The 23127-nt window shown below is 55.0% G+C and overlaps 2 protein-coding genes and 1 long non-coding RNA gene across 5 annotated transcripts; 2 read left to right on the top strand and 1 right to left on the bottom strand.

Annotated features, from left to right (window-relative positions):
• Positions 1 to 397: 397 nt before the first annotated feature.
• Positions 398 to 12298, bottom strand: CHMP1A (charged multivesicular body protein 1A). 2 transcript variants are annotated; one of them, XM_032156154.2, is made up of 7 exons: positions 12160 to 12298; positions 8555 to 8574; positions 6734 to 6811; positions 4560 to 4706; positions 3168 to 3296; positions 2511 to 2698; positions 398 to 2038 (listed from the first exon to the last, which is right to left on the bottom strand). In XM_032156154.2, the coding sequence occupies exons 1-7, from the start codon at positions 12164 to 12166 to the stop codon at positions 2017 to 2019; spliced, it is 591 nt and encodes a 196-aa protein (XP_032012045.1). In that variant the 5' UTR covers positions 12167 to 12298; the 3' UTR covers positions 398 to 2016. The 2 variants fall into 2 exon arrangements, with proteins under 2 accessions (XP_032012045.1, XP_058296331.1); XM_058440348.1 differs by lacking the exon at positions 12160 to 12298 and adding an exon at positions 11338 to 11851.
• SPATA33 (spermatogenesis associated 33) lies at positions 12279 to 22986 on the top strand. Of its 2 annotated transcripts, none has more exons than XM_032156157.2 (3): positions 12279 to 12413; positions 12823 to 12996; positions 22760 to 22986. In XM_032156157.2, exons 1-3 carry the CDS (start codon positions 12380 to 12382, stop codon positions 22969 to 22971), a joined length of 420 nt encoding a protein of 139 aa, XP_032012048.1. In that variant the 5' UTR covers positions 12279 to 12379; the 3' UTR covers positions 22972 to 22986. The 2 variants fall into 2 exon arrangements, with proteins under 2 accessions (XP_032012048.1, XP_032012046.1); XM_032156155.2 differs by having other exon boundaries at positions 12389 to 12526.
• LOC131383733 (uncharacterized) lies at positions 14239 to 16076 on the top strand. Its single transcript, XR_009213979.1, has 2 exons — positions 14239 to 15682; positions 15936 to 16076. It is a non-coding gene; the product is annotated as an uncharacterized LOC131383733 (long non-coding RNA).
• Positions 22987 to 23127: the final 141 nt, after the last annotated feature.

Genomic DNA, 23127 nt, shown 5'->3' with positions numbered 1-23127 from the left:
CCGAGGAACTGTCCCAGACTGCAGGCGGCAGCACAAGGACGTGCAGCGGGGACGTCAGACCAGAGACTGTCAGGAGCACCATGGTGCCCAGCAAGCATTCTGGTTTGGCCAACGTGCACAGAGACCATGTACTGCGCAACTGTTATGCAAGTTTTAAGTTATTTCAAAGTAGGAAGAGAACTTAACATGGGAGACTGTCAGTCAGTTTGGACGGGGCCCGAGAATGAGCACAGCTGTCTGCCCAGCCCCTCACAGTGAACACTCCAGGAGCCCTCCTCAGCTTGGGGGAGATGGTGCCCAGCCCCTCGCAGTGAACACTCCAGGGGCCCTCCTCAGCTTGGGGGAGATGGCCACATCCGGGGGCTCACCCAAGGCTCCAAAGCAAAGCTTGAGAAAGTTTCCAGGGATCCATTTGTTTATTTACAACAGCATTCTAGGAGAAAGGTGAATGGGCCCCTCTCCTCAGTGCCCAAGGGGACAGGACTGAGGCAGCCCCCACCTGGCCCATGGCTCTGCAGAGCTCTGCACCCTCCCCAAGGATGTTACCCACAACGGACAGAAGGACATTCTTTCAACACCAGGGTTGATTTTGGGGAGGCTGGAGGGAAACCCCATCCAGGACCTACCAACACTAGCCCCTCCCTGGGGGCTCCCAAGTTCTGAAAAGAAAACCGAACGCAGTGAGCCCACGTCAGGGTCTCCACGTTCCTGCACGTAACAGCCACGACATCACTGCAGCCTCGGCGTGGGCTGCAGGGGGTGGGCAGGACTGAGGAGGGGCGGGGACCCGCACTCCCCGCGAGCTGCCCACCACCTGCCTTTTCTACTTCGGCAAAAACAAAAACAAAAACAAAACCTGGTAGCCTCAAGACAATGAAGTAAACTTCAGGAAATGGAGAAGACAGCAGGCTGTGCCCAATGCCTCTCTCAGCCTCCCAGCAAGTCCTTCCCAAGAGCTGCTGGTGGCTCTCCAGGGCCACAGTGGCAGGTTTTCCTCACAGCAGCCCCAACCCCAGCCCAGCTGAAGACGGCTCTCCCCAGCTCCCTTCACCAGCTGCCTTGGCTTCCAAGCTGGGAAGGCTTTGGGGTGCGGTCGGGGAAGGCACCCAGTTGTTTACAGATGGTAGAGGGAGACACAGGCAGCATCGTCACGAAGCGGGGCCCCAGGGAAAGGTCCTCCAGGAGAACCAGGCTGCCCACGGGGAGGAGCCACAGACACACCCGCTCGGACTGCACCAAGCACGGTGGACAGGCTCCCTGTCGAGGAGATAGACAGCACAGCACACGTGGCCAAAGGCACCTCCAGAGGCAGCAGCTGAGTGAGGATGAAGACTGCAGGGTGGGCACACTTGGATGTGGATCTAGGTGACGGTTCTGTCCCCATGGACTGGGCAGCTTTGGGAACTGAGGGAGCTGAGGGAGCGCAGGAGGCCAGGGGGCTCAGCCAGCTGGTAGGGGCGGCCGAGACCCCAGCCCTGGAATGATGGAGCAGCAGGATGTCATTGTAAATACCACCAGGACAGTGCTGGGTGGCACCTGACATCCCCCAGCACGCATAGGCCTGTGGTGCCTCCTTGGGCTATGTCTGTCCACATGGTGGGACCTCCTGCCCGCTGAGGGGGTGCGGACAGGCCTCAGGGAGTTGCTTGGCAACAGGGCAGCCCTGATCCCCCTGGCTGACAGGAAGCAGCATGTCTGCTGCCCCAGAGTCTGAAGGCCCCCATAGTGCTGGGTGAAAGTCCACAGGGCCCCTGCTGGCCTCCCCGCTGTGGGCTCAGAGTCACAGAAATCACCCCCAGAAAATTGCAGAAACTCAACACCAGGACACAGACCCACCGCCCAACCTAAAAGAACAGGAACCACCCTGAGGCCACGCAGGCCTGGCAGGTGAGAGACGGAGAGGGGCTGCCGGCCGCAGCCCCGCAGGGTCAGCACAAAGGCAAGAGGCGGTGGGGAGAGGACAGGAGCCTTCCAGCACATCACAGGGCAGAGGCAGCGCACTGCCGCGGGGCACGGCTAGTTCCTCAAGGCGGCCAACCTGGAAACCAACAACAGGACTCAGGTCAGGGAGGGGAGGGGGTCTCTGACCACCACGTGCTCCCACTGAAGGTGACCCTTTTCCTCCTCAGTGTCCTGAGATAACATGAGTGACAGGCCTTGGAAACAGACATGCCCTGTCCCACTCTTACCTGATCCGTTAGGAAGGGTGCAGTATTCTAAAGTGCACTGCAGACGTGCGTAAACGCCATGTCTGACACACACGCAAGCCCTCACGCCAGCCGGAACAGGGCGGGGCAGCTCGGGGGCGGCTGCAGCTCGGGGGCGGGGCAGCTCGGGGGCGGCTGCAGCTCGGGGGCGGCTGCAGCTGGGGCCTCTGAGTGGAGATCGGGGCTCCCTGATCGGAGCCTCAGCCCAAGCTCTCCTCCAGCCTCTAACCCACAACCCTCTCTCCGTTCCCACAGCACCAGAGCGTGGGGTTGGTGACACAGCGTTTCGGGGACCGACCCTACCTCCGTGACAGCTGGTCCTCCTGGCTGCGCACAGAGCTCTCGCCCACGGCAGAGGCGCCCTCGGGCAGCTGGCTGAGCTGGTCCAGCACCTCCAGGCCATTCTCCTCGGCGATCTGCATGATGAGGCTGTCCACCTGCTCCTGCGGCGTGGTCAGGGTGGTGGCCGAGCTCATGGAGTCCTCCATCACCTGGGGGCGGGGGCATGCTCTGGACATGGGGCCCCACTCAGCTTCACAAGGGTGCGACCACACTTTTCGTTCCCTCACACAGCCGGCCACCTTCTTGCCCTGTTCTCTCACTGACTCTCTCTCTGTCTCACCTTCCGCCAGAAGCCTTTCCTGCCCCCCCACCCAGCCCCACCCTCTGACTGTGCCATGCCTGCTGCCTCGGATGGACATCTTTCTACACCTCTGCATGCTTGTTTGCCGTCTGAGCCTTCCCAAAAGGAGCCAGGTGCCTGCAGGAGCCCTGCCGCCCTGCCCACCCTACCTGTCAGGGTCCTGGTGGGGACCCAGCACAGAGGATGCTTGGCGATGTCAGGGAGCAACCACAGGAATGCAGAGACAGCACGTCAGCCTGTGAGCCACCCCTCACAATGAGGTGCCCACATACCCTCCTTGTCCCCAGGCCACAGCCCCAAGGGCGGCGGCCACATACCGATGTATGGACGTCCAGGTTCTGCACCTGCTGCTCGAACCTGTCCATCACTGAGGAGACCTTCTGCAGGTCCATGGTGCTCAGGGCCTTGTCCAGGGCTTTGGTCACCTGGGCCATGTTCTTGGTCACCTGAGACAGGAGAGGGCGCAGGAGGGAACAGGATGAAAAGCAGGCAGAGCTCACGCACCAGGGACGGGTCCCCTGGACTCTGACAAGAGAGCTAGGGCACCCCAACCCTGACCCACAAAACCCCAACTCTGGGCTGAGCCATCATCTAGGTCCTATGGAAAGACCACCAACTCAATGGGAAAGGCCATGGAGACCCAGTGCGGGGTCAGTGGAGAAAAGGCTGCCGACGTGGGGTCTCCAGGACTGCTGTGCCCTCCTGGCCCACCTGCACTGCGTGAAGGAAACGCCTGCAACAGCCAAGGCTCCGCTGTGACGTCCCTGACCCAGCAGATGAGCCTGGCCCTGCAGGCTCTGCCTCTTGTGGGAGTTGCCAAGACCGAGGCCTGGCCGGGCACAGTGACAGTGAGTGATTCACGCCTGTAATTCCAGCACTTTGGGAGGCCGAGGCGGAAAGATTGCTTGAGGCCAGGAGTTTGAGACCACAGTGGTCAACATAAACACCCCGTCTCTACATCAAAATGAAAAAATCAGGCCGGGCGCGGTGGCTCACGTTTGTAATCCCAGCACTTTGGGAGGCCGAGGCAGGCGGATCACGAGGTCAGGAGATCGAGACCACGGTGAAACCCCGTCTCTATTAAAAATACAAAAAATTAGCCGGGCGTGGTGGCGGGCGCCTGTAGTCCCAGCTACTCGGAGAGGCTGAGGCAGGAGAATGGCGTGAACCTGGGAGGCGGAGCTTGCAGTGAGCCGAGATTGCGCCACTGCACTCCAACCTGGGCGACAGAGCGAGACTCCATCTCAAAAAAAAAAAAAAAAAATCAGCCAGGCATGGTGGTGGATGCCTGTGGTCTCAGCTACTTGGGAGGCTGAGGCAGGAGGATCGCTTGAGCCCAGGAGGTTGAGGCTGCAGTGAGCTGTGACCGCACCACTGCACTCTAGCCTGGGTGACAGAGCAAGACAGTCTCTAAAAAATATATATTTAAAAAAAAAAAAAGCCCAAGTCCCATCAAGAGGTCCTTCCTGGGGCATCAGTGCAAGCTCAGGGTGCAGCCTCACCTGTGTCCCTGCCAGCACTTCCCACCCCACGCTGATCCAGCTTCCCTCAACCTCCCCTCCCCGAGCTGATCCAGCTTCCCTCAACCTCCCCTCCCTGAGCTGATCCAGCTTCCCTCAACTCTGAGCTACCCCAGATCCAGACCGCAGAGCGCATTCCTGCTTCAGCCAGCAGATGCCACCCATCCAGCACCAGGGCCCAGCACTCACCCCCTTCATAGTCACAGCTGTCTGCACCTTGGAAGCCACTGCGTCCACGCGGGACGCCATCCGAAGCCAGTTCACACCTTCGTTCTTCTTGCGGATGGCATTCTCGGCATACACACGGGCACACTCTACATTTTTCTGCAGAAGGGCCTGAAACCCAGGGGAAAAAGTGGCTGGAAGAACTTGGTGGTGTGTGTGCCCCCTGCTAGGAGCCCAGTTTTTTGTTTTGAGACGGAGTCTCGCTCTCTTGCCCAGGCTGGAGTGCAGCGGCACAATCTCGACTCACTGCAAGCTCCGCCCCCCAGGTTCACGCCATTCTTCTGCCTCAGCCTCCCGAGTAGTTGGGACTACAGGCGCCCGCCACCACGCCCGGCTAATTTTTTGTATTTTTAGTAGAGACGGGGTTTCACCATGTTAGCCAGGATGGCCTCAATCTCCTGACCTCGTGATCCGCCTGCCTTGGCCTCCCAAAGTGCTAGGATTACAGGCGTGAGCCACCGTGCCCAGCCATAGGAGCCCAGTGTTGAGGCGGTGGGCGGGCCTCTCCCCAGAAATGTTTGAACTAAAAACGCAAACACCCAGGCCCCAGCCCAGCCCCCCAGCCCCCCAATCAGGCTTCTGCTCCGCCCCTCGCACCCCTCCAGCACTCCACCGGGCATGGGACACAGCGGGTGACACTCAGAGCCTGTGGCTGGCAGTTCTCCGAGCTCCTTTCTCCCTGGGACCCTGGCTGTGGGTGAAGAGTTACCAAAGTCCAGTACCCTGGGACCTACTTCACCAATTACGCAGTTTTAAGAGCTGTACAAGATCCCACCTTCTTTCCTTTTTTTTCTTTTTTTGTAGGTGGAATCTCGCTCTGTGGCCCAGGATGGAGTGCGGCGGTGTGATCTCGGCTCACCGCAACCTCCACCTCCTGGGCTCAAGCAATTCTCCCGCCTCAGCCTTCCGAGTAGCTGGGGTTACAGGCGGGAATCACTGCACCCAGCCTAGATCCCTCCCTTCCTTCTGCCCCGTCCATCGTGGGGAGGGGACCCCTCCTGGAGAGGCACCCCTGTGAGCCTCCAGCCCCATCCCACCCCATGGGGCAGGGGCATCATGCCTCTGCCCAGACCCTGGTGCCGTAGGCACCAGCTCTGTAGGGAGGAGAGAGCTAAAAATGATAGGATCCGCTGGGCCCGGTGGCTCGTGCCTGTAATCCCAGCAGTCTGGGAGGCCGAGGCAGGTGGATCACCTGAGGTCAGGAGTTTGACACCAACTTGGCCAACATGGTAAAACCCCACCTCTACTAAAAATACAAAAATTAGCGAGGCGTGGTGGCGCATGCTTGTAATCCCAGCTACTCAGGAGGTTGAGGCAGGAGAATCACTTGAACCCAGGAGGCGGAGGTTGCAGTGAGCCAAAACCGCACCTCTGCACTCCAGCCTGGGCAACAGTGAGAGTCCACCTCAAAAAAAAAAGATAGGATCATAGCAAGCAGCTAGCTAGAAGCCCTCCTCCTGCAGATGGCAAAATCAAGTTCAGAATGTTGGAAATGGAAAGAAGGAAAAGAATGAAGGCAATGCACTCATCTCTGTGCTCTGGACGCCCTCAGCGGGCTGGGAAGGCCTGGCAGGGGCTGTAGGGCAGGGACAGAAGCCACTCTGGGCTCCACCACACACAGCACCTCCCTTCCTCGTGCCTGTTTGTCTTATGTGGGAAGCAAATACTTTGAAGCTCAGAAATCATGGTGAGGATTAGGCTGGGCACAGTGGCTCATGCCTGTAATCCCAGCACTTTTGGAGGCCAAAGCAGGCGGGTCACTTGAGGCTAAGAGTTCGAGACCGGCCTGGCCAACATGGCGAAACCCCATCTCTACAAAAAATTTAAAAAATTAGCTGGTGCAGCCTGTAATCGCAGGTACTCGTGAGGCGAAGGCCCTAGAATCACTTGAACCCGGGAGACGGAGGTTGCAGTGAGACGAGATCGCACAACAGACAAAGTCTGTCTCAAAAAAAAAAAAAAAAAAAAATTATATATATATATATATATTATACATATCTCAAGGTGACGATTAAATCATGCTGTAGAAAGTGCCCTGCCCCTCCCCAAAAGGCATCAAAACAGGACACAAAAATAAGGGCAGGAAAGGACAGAAGACAGACAGGAGAGTCATGACCCCATAGCCCCCAGGGTCTCACCTTCTTCACTTTGGCCTGCTCCGCCTTGGAGTCCTTCTCCGCCTTCTTGGCCAGCTTCTCCAGCTGCTTTGCTGTGAACTGAGTGGAAGCCGGAACGTCCTGGGTCAGACATGCGAAGCCCATCCCCCAGGCCCTGCTCTCCACACCCCCACACCTGTGCCCACACAGGTTCCTAAGCACCATCAGCCAGCCTGGGCCCAGCACACGGCAGGGAAGGCGTGAAGCCTGCGGGCGTGCATCCTGGGCGGCAAGAGATGGCACCAGCTGGAGGAGGAAGCTGCCTGCTCTGCCTCAGGCTCTGTCTGGGTTTTCTCCAGTGTGTGTCTTCTCGGTGAACAGCCTCACCCAAGGCCTCCTCCAGAGCGGAAGGGTCAGAAACCTCTCACACTGATCTCAGCTCCTGCTTACGGATGGCTTTTCAACGTCAAAGAAAGACTCAAGGAAACTCACTTCAGGCTACCCCCAAGTCATAACACAGAATTCCAGGTAAAAACACACCTGAAAATGTTATCTTGAGAGAATGCTGTGGATGCAAGAGGTTGCTGGGCAGCACACGCAGCTTCCGGGGGCCTAACTGCTCTGCCAGCACCACACGGACGCAGGGCCTCTGGCAACCCATCTGGAACCACAAACGCCCTGTACCAGGTAGCCCTGGCCACCAGCACCACAGGGTGCAGGACACAAGCAGGCCTCAGCCGGTCCCCTCTGTGCCCAGCAGCATCTGACAGGCCCACTGTGATGGGAAAGCATCCCAAAGCCGCATACAGTAGCTCCGCACATCACTCCTGCCCAGTAGCTCAGAGCCAGTGACAAGGCAAGATAAAGCTGGCCACAGATGAGCAGCCAGGAGCACATCCCAGGGAAATGCACGGAAACCTGCCCCGGATTACTGGAAGCTGCAACCTCCACCCCACATGGGAAGAATACTCAGAAAGTTCTCCTTCAAATGATCCCAGAGAATGAGTCCACACAGCGGAACATCAAGGCCTAATGTCCAAGTTGTCTTTTTTCTTTTCGTTCACCAGGTGAGTGCAGTGCCGATCTGGTTATGCAAGTCCGCCCCCGGTTCAGCCTCTCCGGCCTCAGCCTCCGATGCCACCACACCCCGCTAATTTTTTTTGTGTTTTTAGTAGAGACGGGGTTTCACCATGGTCTCCATCTCCTGACCTTGTGATCCACCTGCCTCGGTCTCCCAAAGTGCTGGGATTACAGGCGTGAGCCACCGTGCCTGGCCTCAAGTTGTCTTTCTTAAGATAACACTCCAGGCTGGGCGCGGTGGCTCACGCCTGTAATCCCAGCACTTTGGGAGGCCGTGGCGGGCAGATCACGAGGTCAAGAGATCGAGACCATCCTGGCCAACGTGGTGAAATCCAGTCTCTATTAAAAATGTAAAAAAAAATTAGCTGAGCAAGGTGGTGGGCACCTGTAGTCCCAGCTACTCGGGAGGCTAAGGCAGGAGAATCGCTTGAACCCAGGAGGCAGAGGTTGCAGTGAGCCAAGATCATGCCATTACACTCCAGCCTGGGTGATGGAGCGAGACGCCGTCTCAAAAAAAAAAAAAAAAAAAAAAAAAGATAACACTCTTTCTTTCATTGACGACCCTAAGGATGTGCCTCCACTTAGCCTGAGATATGAAGAGAGCTAATATGTCACCAAGGTGGCTCAATAATCCCCTCCTTGGTCAGCAGTCTGAGCCCTGTGTGGCGGTCACTCAACTGTTATATAATGTGCCTGACTGTTTCTGTGGCTCTGAGTGAGCGTGGCTTATACTATCTGTCCTCACCAGAACAGGGCTGGGGTGAACGGCCATTCGGTACATACCTTCAGCTGGAACAGGGTATCTGCAAAGAAAGAGGTAATGGTTTGAGGATTGGGAATGGGACGTTACCCTTCTGGCAGGGAGGACCCACTAGGATCCTTCTAGACACCAGGAGCTAGAACATAGACACAGCCCACACCCGCCTGGGGCCTTCGGGGAGCCCCCCCAACAGGGGAGGCACAAGACAGATTCGTGTGCCAGCCCTGGCTCCTTGCTAGCCACAGGGCCCAGCAAATGCAGACCCTCCCTCCCTGTTTCCCTGTTGGGAACATGAGGGTGGCACCAGCCAATCTCAAAGGGTTAGTGTGAGGACAGAAGAGGTCATGGACACAGCATCTTTTGGCCATGGTTAGAATCCAAAAGATGGTGGTTTATAATTAATGCAACTTTGCAAAAGCCCCTTGGGATTCTTTCCCAATTTAAAATTTCACCTGTAATCCCAGCACTCTAGCGGGGGCCGAGGCCAGCGGATCACTTAAAGCCAGGGTTTGAGGCCAGCCTGGGCCAATTTAAAAGTTCAGTACTTGACAGGTTACTTTTTACAGACTCTTTCTCCCCAAAGGTAAATGGATAAAAATAGCAAGGTGGTAACTCTTAGGCATCAAAGACCTGATTTCCAGTGGGCACAGTCGCTCACGCCTGTAATCACAGCACTCTGGGAGGCTGAGGCGGGCAGATCACTTGAGGTCAGGAGTTCGAGACCAGCCTGGGGAATATAGTCAGCCCTCATCTCTATTAGAAAAAAATATTTTTTTTGGCCGGGTGTGGTGGCTCACGTCTGTAATCCCAGCACTTTGGGAGGCCGAGGCGGGGGGATCACGAGGTCAGGAGATCGAGACCATCCTGGCTAACACGGTGAAACCCCATCTCTACTAAAAATACAAAAAATTAGCCGGGTGAGGTGGCGGGCGCCTGTAGTCCCAGCTACGCAGGAGGCTGAGGCAGGAGAACGGCACGAACCCCGGGCGGTGGAGCCTGCAGTGAGCCGAGATCGCGCCACTGCACTCCAGCCTGGGTGAAAGAGCAAGACTCCGTCTCAAGAAAAAAAAAAAAAAAAAAATTAGCCGGGTGTGGTAGTGGGTACTTGTAGTCCCAGCTACTCGGGAGGCTGAGGCAGGAGAATGGCGTGAACCCGGGAGGTGGAGCTTGCAGTGAGCTGAGATCGCGCCACTGAACTCCAGCCTGGGCGACAGAGAGAGACTCTGTCTCAAAAAAAAAAAGAAAAAATACTTTCTTTAGAAAAGTAGGATTGATCTCAATTCATTCAACAGCTAAATTTGGAGAGTGACCCTGACCCCTGATTCCTGAAAGGGCTTCACCACGCTAGCCAGAATGAGGCAATGGAGCGTGTAAAATAATGAGGTTACTGAGTGTTCACAAATGCACACCAAGGCTCCAAGATGAGACCTCCTGGGGTTCCAGCAAGCTCTGGGCATCGTTCAGTCTGTCGCCTGTCAGTGCAGGTGTGGTCAAGGCCAAGTTCAACCTGTCATCTATCAGTTCAGGTGTGGTCAAGGCCAAGGTTATCTGTGACTGGAAAACAGCCAGCCTGACCCAGGTGACACGGTACAGGTAGGTGGGCCATCCCACCCAACTCACTACGGGATGCTGGCCAAACCGCCCTCCTCACCTCTGCTTTCCGTCACCTCAGCTTTCCCTCACCTCAGCTTTCCCTCACTTCAGCTTTCCCTCACCTCAGCTTTCCCTCACCTCAGCTTTCTCTTCCAGCCGTGTGTGGCAGCACAAAAACCCAGCTAAGGCAAAATCTGACTCTGAGGAAATCTGACACGGGCTTGAGATAAGTCCCCTCAAAAGAGTTGAGTGAGCTGTGGAGTGAAAAGCTATAATTTTTTTTTTTTTGAGAAGGAGTCTCATTCTGTCACCCAGGGTAGAGTGCAATGGCGCCATCTTGGCTCAGTGCAACCTCTGCCTCCAGGATTTAAGCGATTCTCCTGCCTCAGCCTCCCAAGTAGTTGGAATTACAGGGGCATGCCACCAGGCCCAGCTCATTTTTGCATTTTTAGTAGAGATGGGGTTTCACCATGTTGGCCAGGCTGGTCTGAAACTCATGACCTCAGGTGACCCACCAACCTCGGCCTCCCAAAGTGCTGGGATTACAGCCGTGAGCCACCGCGCCCGGCCTCCCAGAGTGCTGGGGTTACAGGCCTGAGCCACCACGCCGGGCCTGGCCAGCATATTTTTCGCGGCAGGAGGTAGATGTTATCTTTCATTTTCTCTCAAGGCAATTTGTAGAAAATCTCTACACATTTCCTTCATGATGATGACACGGTGGTACTATAGCTTTTCACAGTTCAAAAAGAATTTTTTTTGAGACGGAGTCTCGTTCTGTCGCCCAGGCTGGAGTGCAGTGGCGGATCTCGGCTCACTGCAAGCTCCACCTCCTGGGTTCATGCCATTCTCCTGTCTGAGCCTCCTGAGTAGCTGGGACTACAGGCGCCCGCCACCACGCTCGGCTAAGTTTTTTGTATTTTTAGTAGAGATGGGGTTTCACCGTGTTAGCCAGGATGGTCTCGATCTCCTGACCTTGCAATCCGCCGGCCTCAGCCTCCCAAAGTCCTGCGATTACAGGCGTGAACCACCAGGCCCGGCCCTTCAAAAAGTATTTTTAAAAGCCTGCCCATCACACCAGCCCAACGATGTTTCAGCAAACGTAGGACTTCATTTTGCCAGATTCTTCCTGTTCTTTGGTATCCCTGAGCACAGAGCCAGCGCCAGGTGTAGAAGGTAAGAACTAGGGCGTCCCATTCAGCACAGAGCCGCTTGCCTTGTGCTGGCTCCTGCTCAAACCTCTGCTTCCCCATGTGGAGAATGGACGCAAAGAGCTGCTGTGACCAGCGCCTGGCACTTAGGGAGCGCTTTCTATCTGAGCTCTTCTGATTTGTCGTGATGCTGTTTGAGGGCAGGGGGTGCAACTGTCACTTTTTCTGGAGCCCTCTGACCCGACATTCCAGGGCCCGAAAGGCCGAACAGGCATCGCACAGTCCCCTCTACCGAGCTGGTGGGAAAGGGCGCCTGACGCTGAGGAGTGCCAGGGGCGGGGGAAAGGGTCCTGGGTCGGTGGTCAGGGATCGAGGCCGGGGGCAAGGGGTCCTGGGTCGGGAGTCTAGGTCCCGGGTCCGTGGTTGGGGGTCGGAGGTCGAGGCCCCGGGGAAGGCATACAGGGTTGAGAGTTGGGGGTGGAGGCCTGGGGGAAGGGGTCCCGAATCGGGGGTCGGGGATCGAGGGCCGGGGGGAGGGGTCCCGGGTCGAGGGTCGAGGCCTGGGGTAAAGGATCCCGGGTTGGGGTCGAGGCCCGGGAGAAGGGGTCCCGGGTCGGTGGTAGAGGCCCCGGGGAAGGGGTCCGGGTCGGGGATCGGGGGTCGAGGCCCGGGAGAAGGCGTCCCGGGTCGGTGGTAGAGGCCCCGGGGAAGGAGTCCGGATCGGGGATCGGGGGGTGGGCCCGGGAGAAGGGGTCCCAGGTCCGTGGTCGAGGCCCGAGATCCCTCCTGAGCCCCGCCCGCTGCCCCAGGTGGGCGGAGCCCACGCCAGTGGGAGAAGCGGCCCCGCCCTGCGCGCGAGTCCCCGGAGGACGGCCGCGACCTCTTACCGTCCATGGCCACAATGACAGGAGCAGCACTTGGAGAGGGAGAAGAGACGCCAACTCCGGGCGGCGTCAGGTCCCAGCGGCGATCGAACCGACCAAGCTGCACCCGGCGGGGACTTCCGGGGTCACCGCCCCACTTCCGGTCGCACGGGCTGCTCTCGCGAGAGGATGGTGGCCGGTGCCGCCAGAGGGGCGGGGCGCGGCTGCGCGGCGCGCAGTCGCCATGGTGACGCACGCCGCGGCCGCGAGGACCTTTTGTGAGTCACTCCGGGCTGCCCTGCCGCGGAGGTGCGGGGACCCGGGCTTGCGCCGGCGGGGGCGGTGGGCTCACCTATGGGCCTTTCCAAAAGCAAACAGAAACCCAGGAAAGGTAAAGGGGGCGCAGGCGCTGGGCTTCCCGCCTCTCCGCCCCTCGGCGCGGGCCCAGGGCGGGGCTGGGCGGGGCGGCGCGAGCGCAGGCGCCAGGCTCTTCCCGGTGCGAATCGTTCCTGCCGCCGACTCCGCCACGGACGGCGCGTTTCCCGCCTGAGGCGGTTATGGAAACGCAGAGACTGGAGACTTTTGAAGCCAGCTTATTCTGGACCCAAGCAGGCGACTGAAGACGATGGGACCCACTGCCCTGGATTCAGTAAGTCCCGGGTCTAACGGATGATCCGTGTATTTCAGGTGAGGAACAAAAGAAGGGATCCACCTATTCAGTTCGAAAATCTAAGGAGAAGTTGATGGAGAAGCATTCCCAGGAAGGCAGGCAGGCAGACAGGGAGTTGGAGAAGCCTATGGACAGCCCCCACCCCGTGTCCGGGACAGCCAAGCGCCTGCCGCCGGCAACTTCGCTGGAAGGTAGGAGACGGCGGGAGGGAGCGAAGCGAGGTCAGCGGCTTGGAGGATCTGGGGCTGGGGTGAGGAGCCTGCTTCTAAGACCCTACCGGATGGACACTAGTAGCAGGCACGCTCCCTAAAAATGAAACTGGTTTGTTTTAGGAACTTTATGTAGGAGGTAAATACCCAGAATTCTTGGTTGAAAACATAAGTTTAATGAAAAGGTAGGTCAGTTCTCGAGTGATAAGTGCGGACCAGGTGGTCGAGGGGCTGGGGCAGTGTGCGTGTGTCTCACCTGACGTTCTCCTGGAGGGCTGGGTATCTAGGTGCCTTGAGAATCCCTCAGCCTCCTCACACTGAAACAGAGCCCTGGGAGGCCGTCCCCGGCTGGACTGTAGCTCTCTGAGGGCTGTGGGGGCAAGTACATTGCGGAGGGTGACCGACGATTAGAACCTCGGTGCGACAAAGGTGTCTTTTCTAACAGCCTAGTGTGACCAGACCTTTGGGTGTGTGTGGGGAAGATGAGGCCCCAATAGTAGGAAGAAGCTAGAATACAAAGTTTTCCATCAGTTTTATCACGTGGAGCTGGAAGCGTTAAATATTTTAAACAACGGAGGTGCTGCCTGGGGCGGTAGTTCACACCTGTCGTCCCAGTTACTGGGCCGAGGCAGGAGGATCTTTTGAGCCCAGAAGTTCAAGACCAGCTTGGGCAACATAGTGAGACCCTGTCTCTACAAAAAATAAATATTTGAAAATAAAAAACAAGGGCGGCATGATGGCGTCTGTGCCTACCAACGGGGGAAGCCAGTTCGCAGGGGAGGTGGCCGGGTCAGAGACACCTTGCTGTGGCCCAGTGGGAACCAGCGAGGCCTTGCAGTACGAATTCCAGAAGGGTCAAGCAGGCAGAACCCGCAGAGCCTGCCGTCTGAGGAGATTGGGGGCCTGTGCCAGGAGGAAGTGTTTCCGTTTCATCACAAGAATGAACCACACGGCTGGACGCAGTGGCTCACGCCTGTAATCCCAGCACTTTGGGAGGCCGAGGCAGGTGGATCACTTAAGGTCAGGAGTTCAAGACCAGCCTGGCCAACATGGTGAAACCCTGTCTCTACTAAAAATACAAAAATCAGCTGGGCATGGTGTTATGTGCCTGTAATCCCAGCTACTTGGGAGGCTGAGGCAGGAGAACTGCTTGAACCTTGAACTGGGACGTGGGAGGCAGAAGTAGTGGTGAGCGAGATCGCACCACTGCACTCCAGCCTGGGCTACAGAGTGAGACTATCTCAAAAAAAGAAAAAAGAAAGGAATGAACCACTCGGGTCAGACAAGAACCACTCAGGTCAGACAAGAACAAATGTCAGGGGGATGACTGGCCTGCTAGGCAGAGGAGCTGGGCCTGGACTGGTTCAGACTGAGACGCTTGTGCGATCAAGGGCTCGAAGTAGGAGGCTCTGGGCCTTGGACTTGGAAGAAAGGCCTGGATTTGAATTCCCAACTTTGGAACCGCCCACTGGAGGGCGGAACCCCTCACTGGAGGATGGAAGTCTGCAGGAATAGCATCACCCTAGGGTGGCGGTTTGGAAAATGCTACCTGTCTGTCAGGGTGCTTTGAGCTGAAAGTTACAGAAAAGCTAACTAAACACAGCTTTAATGCAGGGATTTAATGTCTCACGAATGAAGGGTCAGAGGCAAGGCTTCCAGGTTGGCTTGCTTGTTAGCACAGCAGTGATCAAAGGCTTTGCATGTCTCTTCTTGACCACTCTCAGTGTCCACAGCCCCCGGTGAGTGTACAGCCCCCACATGCAGGCAGGACTGTGTCTACTCCAAAGGCATTGCTCCTTGCTTTATATTGGCAAGGAAACCTTTCCCAGGAAGGCTTCGCCTGCCCAGCCTCTCCAGGACTCCCTCAACGGTGCAGATTCTCCAGGGGCTGGAGGGAGCTGTGAAGCACGGGAGTGGGCAGGTCCTGTGCCAGCAACGGAAGTGGGGGAAGGAGGACCGCCTGCTGGAAAGGCCCCAGCAGTGTCTGTCACACCAGACGGTGGGGGAGGAAGGTGGACATGAAGGGAAAACAGCAGAGCAAGAGTGAGGACAGAGTTTCAGGAGAGAAGATGAAGTGTGCACGGTCTCCATGCAGTGACGGGCTGAGCGACAGTGAGGAGCAGGCTCCTGACTCCCTTGCCACACGCTGAAGGAGTCCTGGAGGTGGGACACTGACAGAAAAGCCAGAGGAAAGACCCCTCGTATTGCATTTCCCTTTACATGAAATGTCCAGAAAAGGTGCATTTACAGAGAGAAGCAGATGAGTGGTTGCTGGGCAGAAATGGGAGCCAGACACAGCGGAGCACAAGGGGACTTTGGAGGGTGATGGAGATGGTTTTCAACCTGAATCTGAACCTGGGAAGCACTGCAGTTTAGTAGTCCTGGTCCCTAAGCCCTTCCAACGCAGGAGCCAGACTTGTGAGCGAACAAGCCATTAGTGATTCCAGGCTCTGGCTGGTACCCTGAGTCTTCTCAGCTTGGGGCATGCACCTCAGGGGGAGCCAGCATCAGTCTCCAGCCCCAAGAGCTGCCTTGGACGTGTCAGTGAGTCTTCAGATGCCTGCACCTGCCTGGGCAACCACACGTGATACCTGTCCTGCCAAACCTGTCCTGAACCCATAAAATCCAGAGAAAAGAAAGTCGTCATTTTAAGCTGCTGAGGTTTGAGGTGAGTTACTATGAAGCAGTAGTGAGCAGAACAGAAGGGCCATGGTGGGCAGAAAGTTTGGCCATAAGTTAATCATCGTGGCAGCTGTTGGGATATTGATGTGGCTTGGCTGTGTCCTCACCCAAATCTCATTTTGAATTCCCACATGTGGGAGGAGCTGGGTGGGAGGTGATTGAATTATGCGGGCAGCTCTTTTCCTGCTGTTTTCGTGATAGGGAATGAGTCTCACCAGATCCGACGGTTTTAAAAACAGGAGTTTCCTGCATAAGCTCTCTCTCTGCCTGCTGCCATCCATGTAAGATGTGACTCGCTCCTCCCTGCCTTCCGCCATGATTGTGAGGCATCCCCAGCCATGTGGAACTAAGTCCATTAAACCTTTTTCCTGTATAAATTATTCAGTCTCTGGTTTGTTTTTATTAGCAGCATGAAAACGGACTAATACAGATAGATGTATTATACTGTTACCCCTGCTACTTCTGTGTATACTTAAATTTTTGCATTACAAAGTTCACAAAGATACAAGCATTATAGAGATCTAACATCACAGATTTAGTCAGCTTGTTCCCCAATGTTGGAAATTCTACCACAAATAAAGAACTTGGGAAAAAAAGGAGGGGAATATTAGAAGGAAATCTGAGCAACCTAGACCTGGGCTCAGTCACGCCTGAGACAGTCAGATGGGGTATTTGAGGATGAGTCAGTGTTAATTTTCTTAGATGTGGCAGTGCTATTGTAGTTACGCTAAAACACAATCCCTATCTGATACAGAAATATACTGCAACGTTTATGGGTAAAATCATATGTCTGAAATTCCTTAAAGATACTCAGGACAACAGGTGCGGTGGCTCATGCTGTAATCCCAGCACTTTGGGAGGCCGAGACGGGTGGATCACTTGAGGTCAGGAGTTGGAGACCAGCCTGGCCAACATAGTGAAACCCTGTCTCTACAAAAAATACAAAAAAATCAGCTGGGTGTGGTGGGGCACACCTGTAATTCCAGCTACTTTGGAGGCTGAAGCAAGAGAATCGCTGGAACCCAGGAAGCAGAGGTTGTAGTGAGCCACGATCTTCCCACTGCACTCCAGCCTGGGCGACAGAGTGAGAATCCATCTCAAAAAAAAAAAAAAAACTCAGGAAAAAAACGAAGAAAGAACAAGGTAACAAAATACTGATTGAAGCTGAGTGCTGCATAGGTGCAGGTGCTCATTCACTATTCTATTCTATTGTATGTTTAAACACTTTTTTTTTTTGAGATGGAGTTTCCTTCTTGTTGCCCAGGCTGGAATGCAATGGCATGATCTCGGCTCTCAGCTCACCGTAGCCTCTGCCTCTCAAGTTCAAGCAATTCTCCTGCCTCAGCCTCCCAAGTAGCTGGGATTACAGGCGCCCGCCACAACCCCCAGCTAAATTTTTTTGTATTTTTAGTAGAGACCGGGTTTCACCACGTTGGCCAGGCTGGCCTCAAACTCCTGGCTTCAGCTGCTCCACCCGCCTTGGCCTCCCAAAGTGCTGGGATCAGAGGCATGAGCCGCCACACCCGGCCTCCCAGAGTGCTGGGATCACAGGTGTGAGCCACCGCGCCCAGCCTGTTTGAACACTTTTGTAGTGTTTTGTTATTTGTTTGTTCTGAGATGGAGTCTCACTCTTTGCCCAGGCTGGAGTGCAGTGGCACGATCTTGGCTCATTGCGACTTCCGCCTCCTGGGTTCAAGCATTTCTTCTGGTTCAGCCTCCCGAGTAGCTCGGACTACAGGCATGTGCCACCACGCCTGGCTAATTTTTGTATTTTTAGTAGAGACGGGGTTTTACCGTATTGGACACGCTGGTCTCAAACTCCTGACCTTGTGATCCACCCACCTCGGCCTCCCAAAGTGCCATTACAGGTGTAAGCCACCACGCCCAGCCTGTAACATTTTCATGAAGGTAGAGTATGCTTAATTGCAAGAAAATTTTGAAAAAGAAGAGAAATGGAACACTTCTATCAGCTATTAAAAAATATCATGCTGAGTGAAAAAAGCCAGTCCCAGAAGGTCACATGCTGTATGATTCCATTTCTTTTTTTTTTTTTTTTTTTTTAGGCTGGAATGCAAATGGCATGATCTTGGCTCACTGCAACCTCGGCCTCCCAGATTCAAGCAATTCTCCTACCTCAGCCTCCGTAGTAGCTGGAACTACAGGCATGCACCACCATGCCCTGCTAAACTTTGTATTTTTAGTAGCAATGGGGTTTCTCCGTGTTGGTCAGGCTGGTCTCAAACTCCCGACCTCAGGTGATCCGCTTGCCTTGGCCTCCCAGAATGCTAGGATTACAGGCGTGAGCCATCACACCCGGCCGTGATTCCATTTCTGTAACATTCTCTGAATGACAAAATTATAGACAGGGAGGACAGATTGTTGGTTGCTAAGGCTTTGGGGTTGGGGTAGGGAGTGGGTGTGTCTGAAGGGCAGCAGGAGGAAGATGGGATTGTTGGTTGTGGTGGTGATTGATTAAATGGCGTAGCTGTACATACACTCATAGTACCGGAGTCCGTTTCCTCGTGTCGATAATGGTACTATAGTTATATAAAATGTTCGCTTTGGGAGCCAAGCGCAGTGGCTCACGCCTGTAATTTCAGCACTTTGGGAAGCCTAGGCAGGCAGATCACTTGAGCCCAGAAGTTCAAGACCAGCCTGGGCAACATGGCGAAACCCGATTTTTACAAAAAAGACAAATTAGCTGGGCGTAGTGGAGTGTGCCTGTAGCCCCACCTACTCAGGGGCCTGAGACAGGAGGATCCCTTGACCCCAGGAGGTTGAGGCTGCAGTGAGCCAAGATCGCGCCACTGCCCTCGAGCCCGGTCGACAGAGTAAGACGCTATTTATGCTTCCTAGCAAGGAAAGATAGTACACATATTGAAGAATTTGACTGCATTAAAATGTTAAACCTCTCCCCAAACTCTTATAAACAATTGTAAAACAAATGATAAGCTCAAAAAATATTTACATCTATGAGAGGCCAAAGAATGTCATGTTGAGTCTGGATCAGGGGCTCAGACATGTTGCTGTGGAGGCACACATCTTCCTGGAAGGTGGTTTGGTAACAAGGTGGCAGGTCTCCTAAGACAGCCCACACGATGCCTGCCCCTGGGGAGCAGCCCTGTGTAACCCTCCCCTCAAGTGCCAGTGGGATGAGGAAGAGGGAGGTGTGTCCCTCCTGCGATTAGCTCGCTCATCCATTGAGTTTGACGTAATCAAAATGAGAGATGATCCTGGGTGGGCCCGACTTGATCAGGGAAGCCAGACAGTAAAAATGTCAGAGGCTTTTTAGGCCTCTGCAAGCTTTAAGCAAGCCCTTGCCAAAGCCAGCAGGAAAATGGGAACTTCGTTCCTTGAACCAGGAATAAATTCTACCTGCAACCCGAATGAGCTTAGAAGAGGACCCTCCAGTTCCTCATGAGAATGCAGTGCAGCTGGCACCTGGAATTCAGCCTGAGTCCCAGCCACGCCGCACCTGGACCCCTGACCATGGACACGATAAGATGATAAGTGGATGTGCTGGTTTAAGCCTTAAAGTTTGTGGTGATTTGTTTTGCAGCAATAGAATTACACACAATATGTACCAAGAACCTTTAGAAGAGTCACGTTTTTTTTCTTTCTGTTTTGTTTCTGAGATGGTCTCACCCAGGCTGGAGTGCAGTGGCACAATCTTGGCTCATTGCACCCTTGACGTTCTGGGCTCAAACGATTCTCCCACCTCAGCAACCTGAGTAACTGGGGCCACAGTGCGCACCACCACACCCAGTTAATTTTTGTATTTTTTTTGTAGAGATGGGGTTTTGTCATTTTGCCCAGGCTGGTCTCGAACTCCCCAGTTTTCTCCCCGTGTGCGGAGATGAGAGAGTGTAGAAATAAAGACACGAGACAGAGATAAAAGACAGCTGAGCCAGCCGGGTGCGGTGGCTCACGCTTGTAATCCCAGCACTTTGGGAGGCCGAGGCAGGCGGATCATGAGGTCAGGAGATCGAGACCACGGTGAAACCCCGTCTCTACTAAAGATAAAAAAAATTAGCCGGGCGTGGTGGCGGGCGCCTGTAGTCCCAGCTACACGGAGAGGCTGAGGCAGGAGAATGGCGTGAACCCGGGAGGCGGAGCTTGCAGTGAGCTGAGATTGCGCCACTGCACTCCAGCCTGGGCGACAGAGCGAGACTCCATCTCAAAAAAAAAAAAAAAGACAGCTGAGGCTTGGGGACCACTACCACCAAGATGTGGAGACCGGTAGTGGCCCCGAATGCCAGGCTGCGCTGATATTTATTGGATACAAGACAAAGGGGCAGGGTAAGGAGTGTGAGCCATCTCCAATGATAGGTAATGTCACATGGGTCACGTGTCCACTGGACAGGGGGCCCTTCCCTGCCTGGCAGCTGAGGCAGAAAGAGAGAGGGAGAGAGTCAGCTTACACCATTATTTCTGCTTATCAGAGACAGTACTTTCACTGATTTTCTACTGCTATCTAAAAGGCAGAGCCAGGTGTACAAGATGGAACATGAGGGTGGACTAGGAGCGTGACCACTGAAGCACAGCATCACAGGGAGACGGTTAGGCCTCCGGATAACTGCGGGTGGGCCTGACATCAGTCAGGCCCTCCATAAGAGGTGGAGAAGCAGAGTCTTCTCTAAACTCACTTGGGAAAGGGAGACTCCCTTTCCCGATCTGCTAAGTAGTAGGTGTTTTTCCTTGACACTGACGCTACCGCTAGACCACAGTCCGCCTGGCAACGGGCATCTTACCAGATGCTGGCGTCACCGCTAGACCAAGGAGCCCTCTGGTGGCCCTGTCCAGGCATAATAGAAGGCTCGCACTCTTGTCTTCTGGTCACTTGTCACCATGTCCCCTCAGCTCCTGTCTCTGTATTGCCTGGTTTTTCCTAGGTTATGATTATAGAGCAAGGATTATTATAATATTGGAATAAAGAGTAATTGCTACAAAGTAATTAATGATATTCATATATAATCATGTCTCTAGATCTAGTATAACTATTCTTATTTTATATATTTTATTATACTGGAACAGCTCGTGCCCTCGATCTCTTGCCTCAGCACCTGGGTGACTTGCCACCCACAGTGGTGCATGCTGGTGGTCCCAGCTGCTTGGAAGGCTGAAGTGGGAGGATCATTTGAGCCCAGGAAGTTGAGGCTTCAGTGAGCCATGATTGTGCCACTGCATTTCAGCCTGGGCCACAGACCAAGATCCTGTCTCAAAAAGAAAAAGGGGTATCGCTCAGTGCTCAGTGCAGCTGGGGGCCATTCGGCAGCTGACACAGATGAGGCTGCGTAACGCAGCACTGTAGGCAGAGGGAGAGGCCGAGGCCTGAATGCCCTGTCTGACCAGCCTTGCGCAGGCGACTTGGCTTCTCTGCCTCCCCCACCTGGTTAGCCTTGGACAGTTGAGTTGGCCTCTGTGTCTCCCCCGTCTGACTAGCCTTGGGCAGGTGGATTGGCCCCCATCTGACTAGCCTTGGGCAGATGGCTTGGCTTGTCTGTACCTCAGTTTTGTCTGAAATATGGGTTGTCAGAGACCTATAGTAGAAGCTACTGTGTGTCATTATTCACTGTTCTAGGGCTCAGAACAGGCACGTGATAAAAGCCAGCACTGTTGGCCGGGCGTGTGGCTCATGCCTGTAATCCTAGCACTTTGGGGGGCCAAGGTGGGTGGCTCACCTGAGGTCGGGAGTTCAAGGCCACCCTGGCCAACATGGAGAAACCCCGTCTCTACTAATAATACAAAAATTCCCCGGGTGTGGTGGCAGGAGCCTGTAGTCCCAGCTGCCGGGAGGCTGAGGCAGGAGAATGACTTGCACCCGGGAGGTGGAGTTTGCAGTGAGCCGAGATGGCACCACTGCACTCCCGCCTGGGTGACAGAGCGAGACTCCTTCTCAAAAACTAATAATAATAATAAAATAATAAACCAGCACTGCCATTGCCAGCTGTCCATCCTACCTCGCGTCCAGGTTCGTGAGCTATGAGGTGTCCCCACACAGCTGTAAAACAACATGACCACTGTAGTTGTTTCTGTAAAAAGGTGACTGTGAGTCTTCAACCCTGTACCACACATATGTGTGCAGAGAGAGCGAGCTCCATCCTGCTCTCCCAGAAGCCTGAACGGCTGCGCCCGAGCTCGTAGCAATGGCACTCCAGGAAGGGGCGGGCGGCTGTGCCCGAGCTCGTAACAGTGGCACTCCAGGAAGGGGGTGGGCGGCTGTGCTGAGCTCGTAGCAGTGGCACTCCAGGAAGGGGGCGGGCGGCTGTGCTGAGCTCGTAGCAGTGGCACTCTAGGAAGGGGGCGGGCAGCTGTGCTGAGCTCGTAGCAGTGGCACTCCAGGAAGGGGTGGGCGGCTGTGCCCGAGCTCGTAGCAGTGGCACTCCAGGAAGGGGGCGGGCGGCTGTGCTGAGCTCGTAGCAGTGGCACTCCAGGAAGGGGTGGGCGGCTGTGCCCGAGCTCATAGCAGTGGCACTGCAGGAAGGGGCGGGCGGCCAGCCAGGAGAGCAGCCAGTGAAGGAGCACTTCTGCTTTGTTCTGCTTTGTACGCGGCAACGCTCGGCAGGCTCAGCAGTTTCACAGGTCTCAGGCGGTCCTTGTAACTTTAACAGGTTTAAGAAAATGTGAGCAACATCGGAAATGTCCATTTCTAGAACATTCTAATGGATAAAGTTCTGTACAGAGGGCATTACCAGAATTAGAGAACTTTGGAGTGGAAATGATGTCTCTGAACCTTGAGCTCTGAGGCGGCTCCTGCCTGGACGTGTGCCCTCCCTCCTTCCTGTGCCGTCACCCTAATGCCATCCTGCCACGGATAGTGGAAGTGTTTCTCCTGTTTTCTTTCCTGAAAAAGGGTGTCCAGCAGCAGCAACCCTCATGGCTGAGTTGCACATCCCTTAAGCCCTGAAATGTTCATGGACAGTTTTGATCACTTTTGGACTCACCCATTTCTTCTGCTAACCATACATCTAATTCCTTTACTCTGATCAATGGCAGGAGGTGTGTGCATCGTAGAAGGAGCTTTCCACACATCTACTAAATGCCTGAATGTTTTTTCCTCTAGAGAAACCTGATGTAAAGCAAAAGTGCAGCAGGAAGAAAGTGATCGTTCCACAGATCATCATCACGCGAGCGTCAAATGAGACGCTAGTCAGCTGCAGTTCCAGCGGGAGTGAGCAGCAGAGAACCATTCGGGAGCCGGAGGACTGGGGCCCCTACCGGCGGCACAGGAACCCCAGTACAGCAGACGCCTATAATTCACATCTCAAAGAATAAACAAGCACCCTTGCATGGCACTCGTTACTGCCTGCAATAGGCGTCTCAGGAACGGCCGCCCCACCCTGTGGGAAGCCGCGGCCCCTTCTCCAGTGCTCTCAGGGAGGGTGCACCAGATCTTCCCCACCCCGTGAGAAGCCGCGGCCCCTTCTCCAG

The sequence above is a fragment of the Hylobates moloch genome, unplaced genomic scaffold, assembly GCF_009828535.3.
Source record: "Hylobates moloch isolate HMO894 unplaced genomic scaffold, HMol_V3 SCAFFOLD_6, whole genome shotgun sequence".
NCBI classification, from domain to species: Eukaryota; Metazoa; Chordata; class Mammalia; order Primates; family Hylobatidae; genus Hylobates; species Hylobates moloch.
The sequence above is the reverse complement of the archived record's forward strand: the minus strand, read 5'-3'. Positions and strand labels throughout refer to the sequence as shown.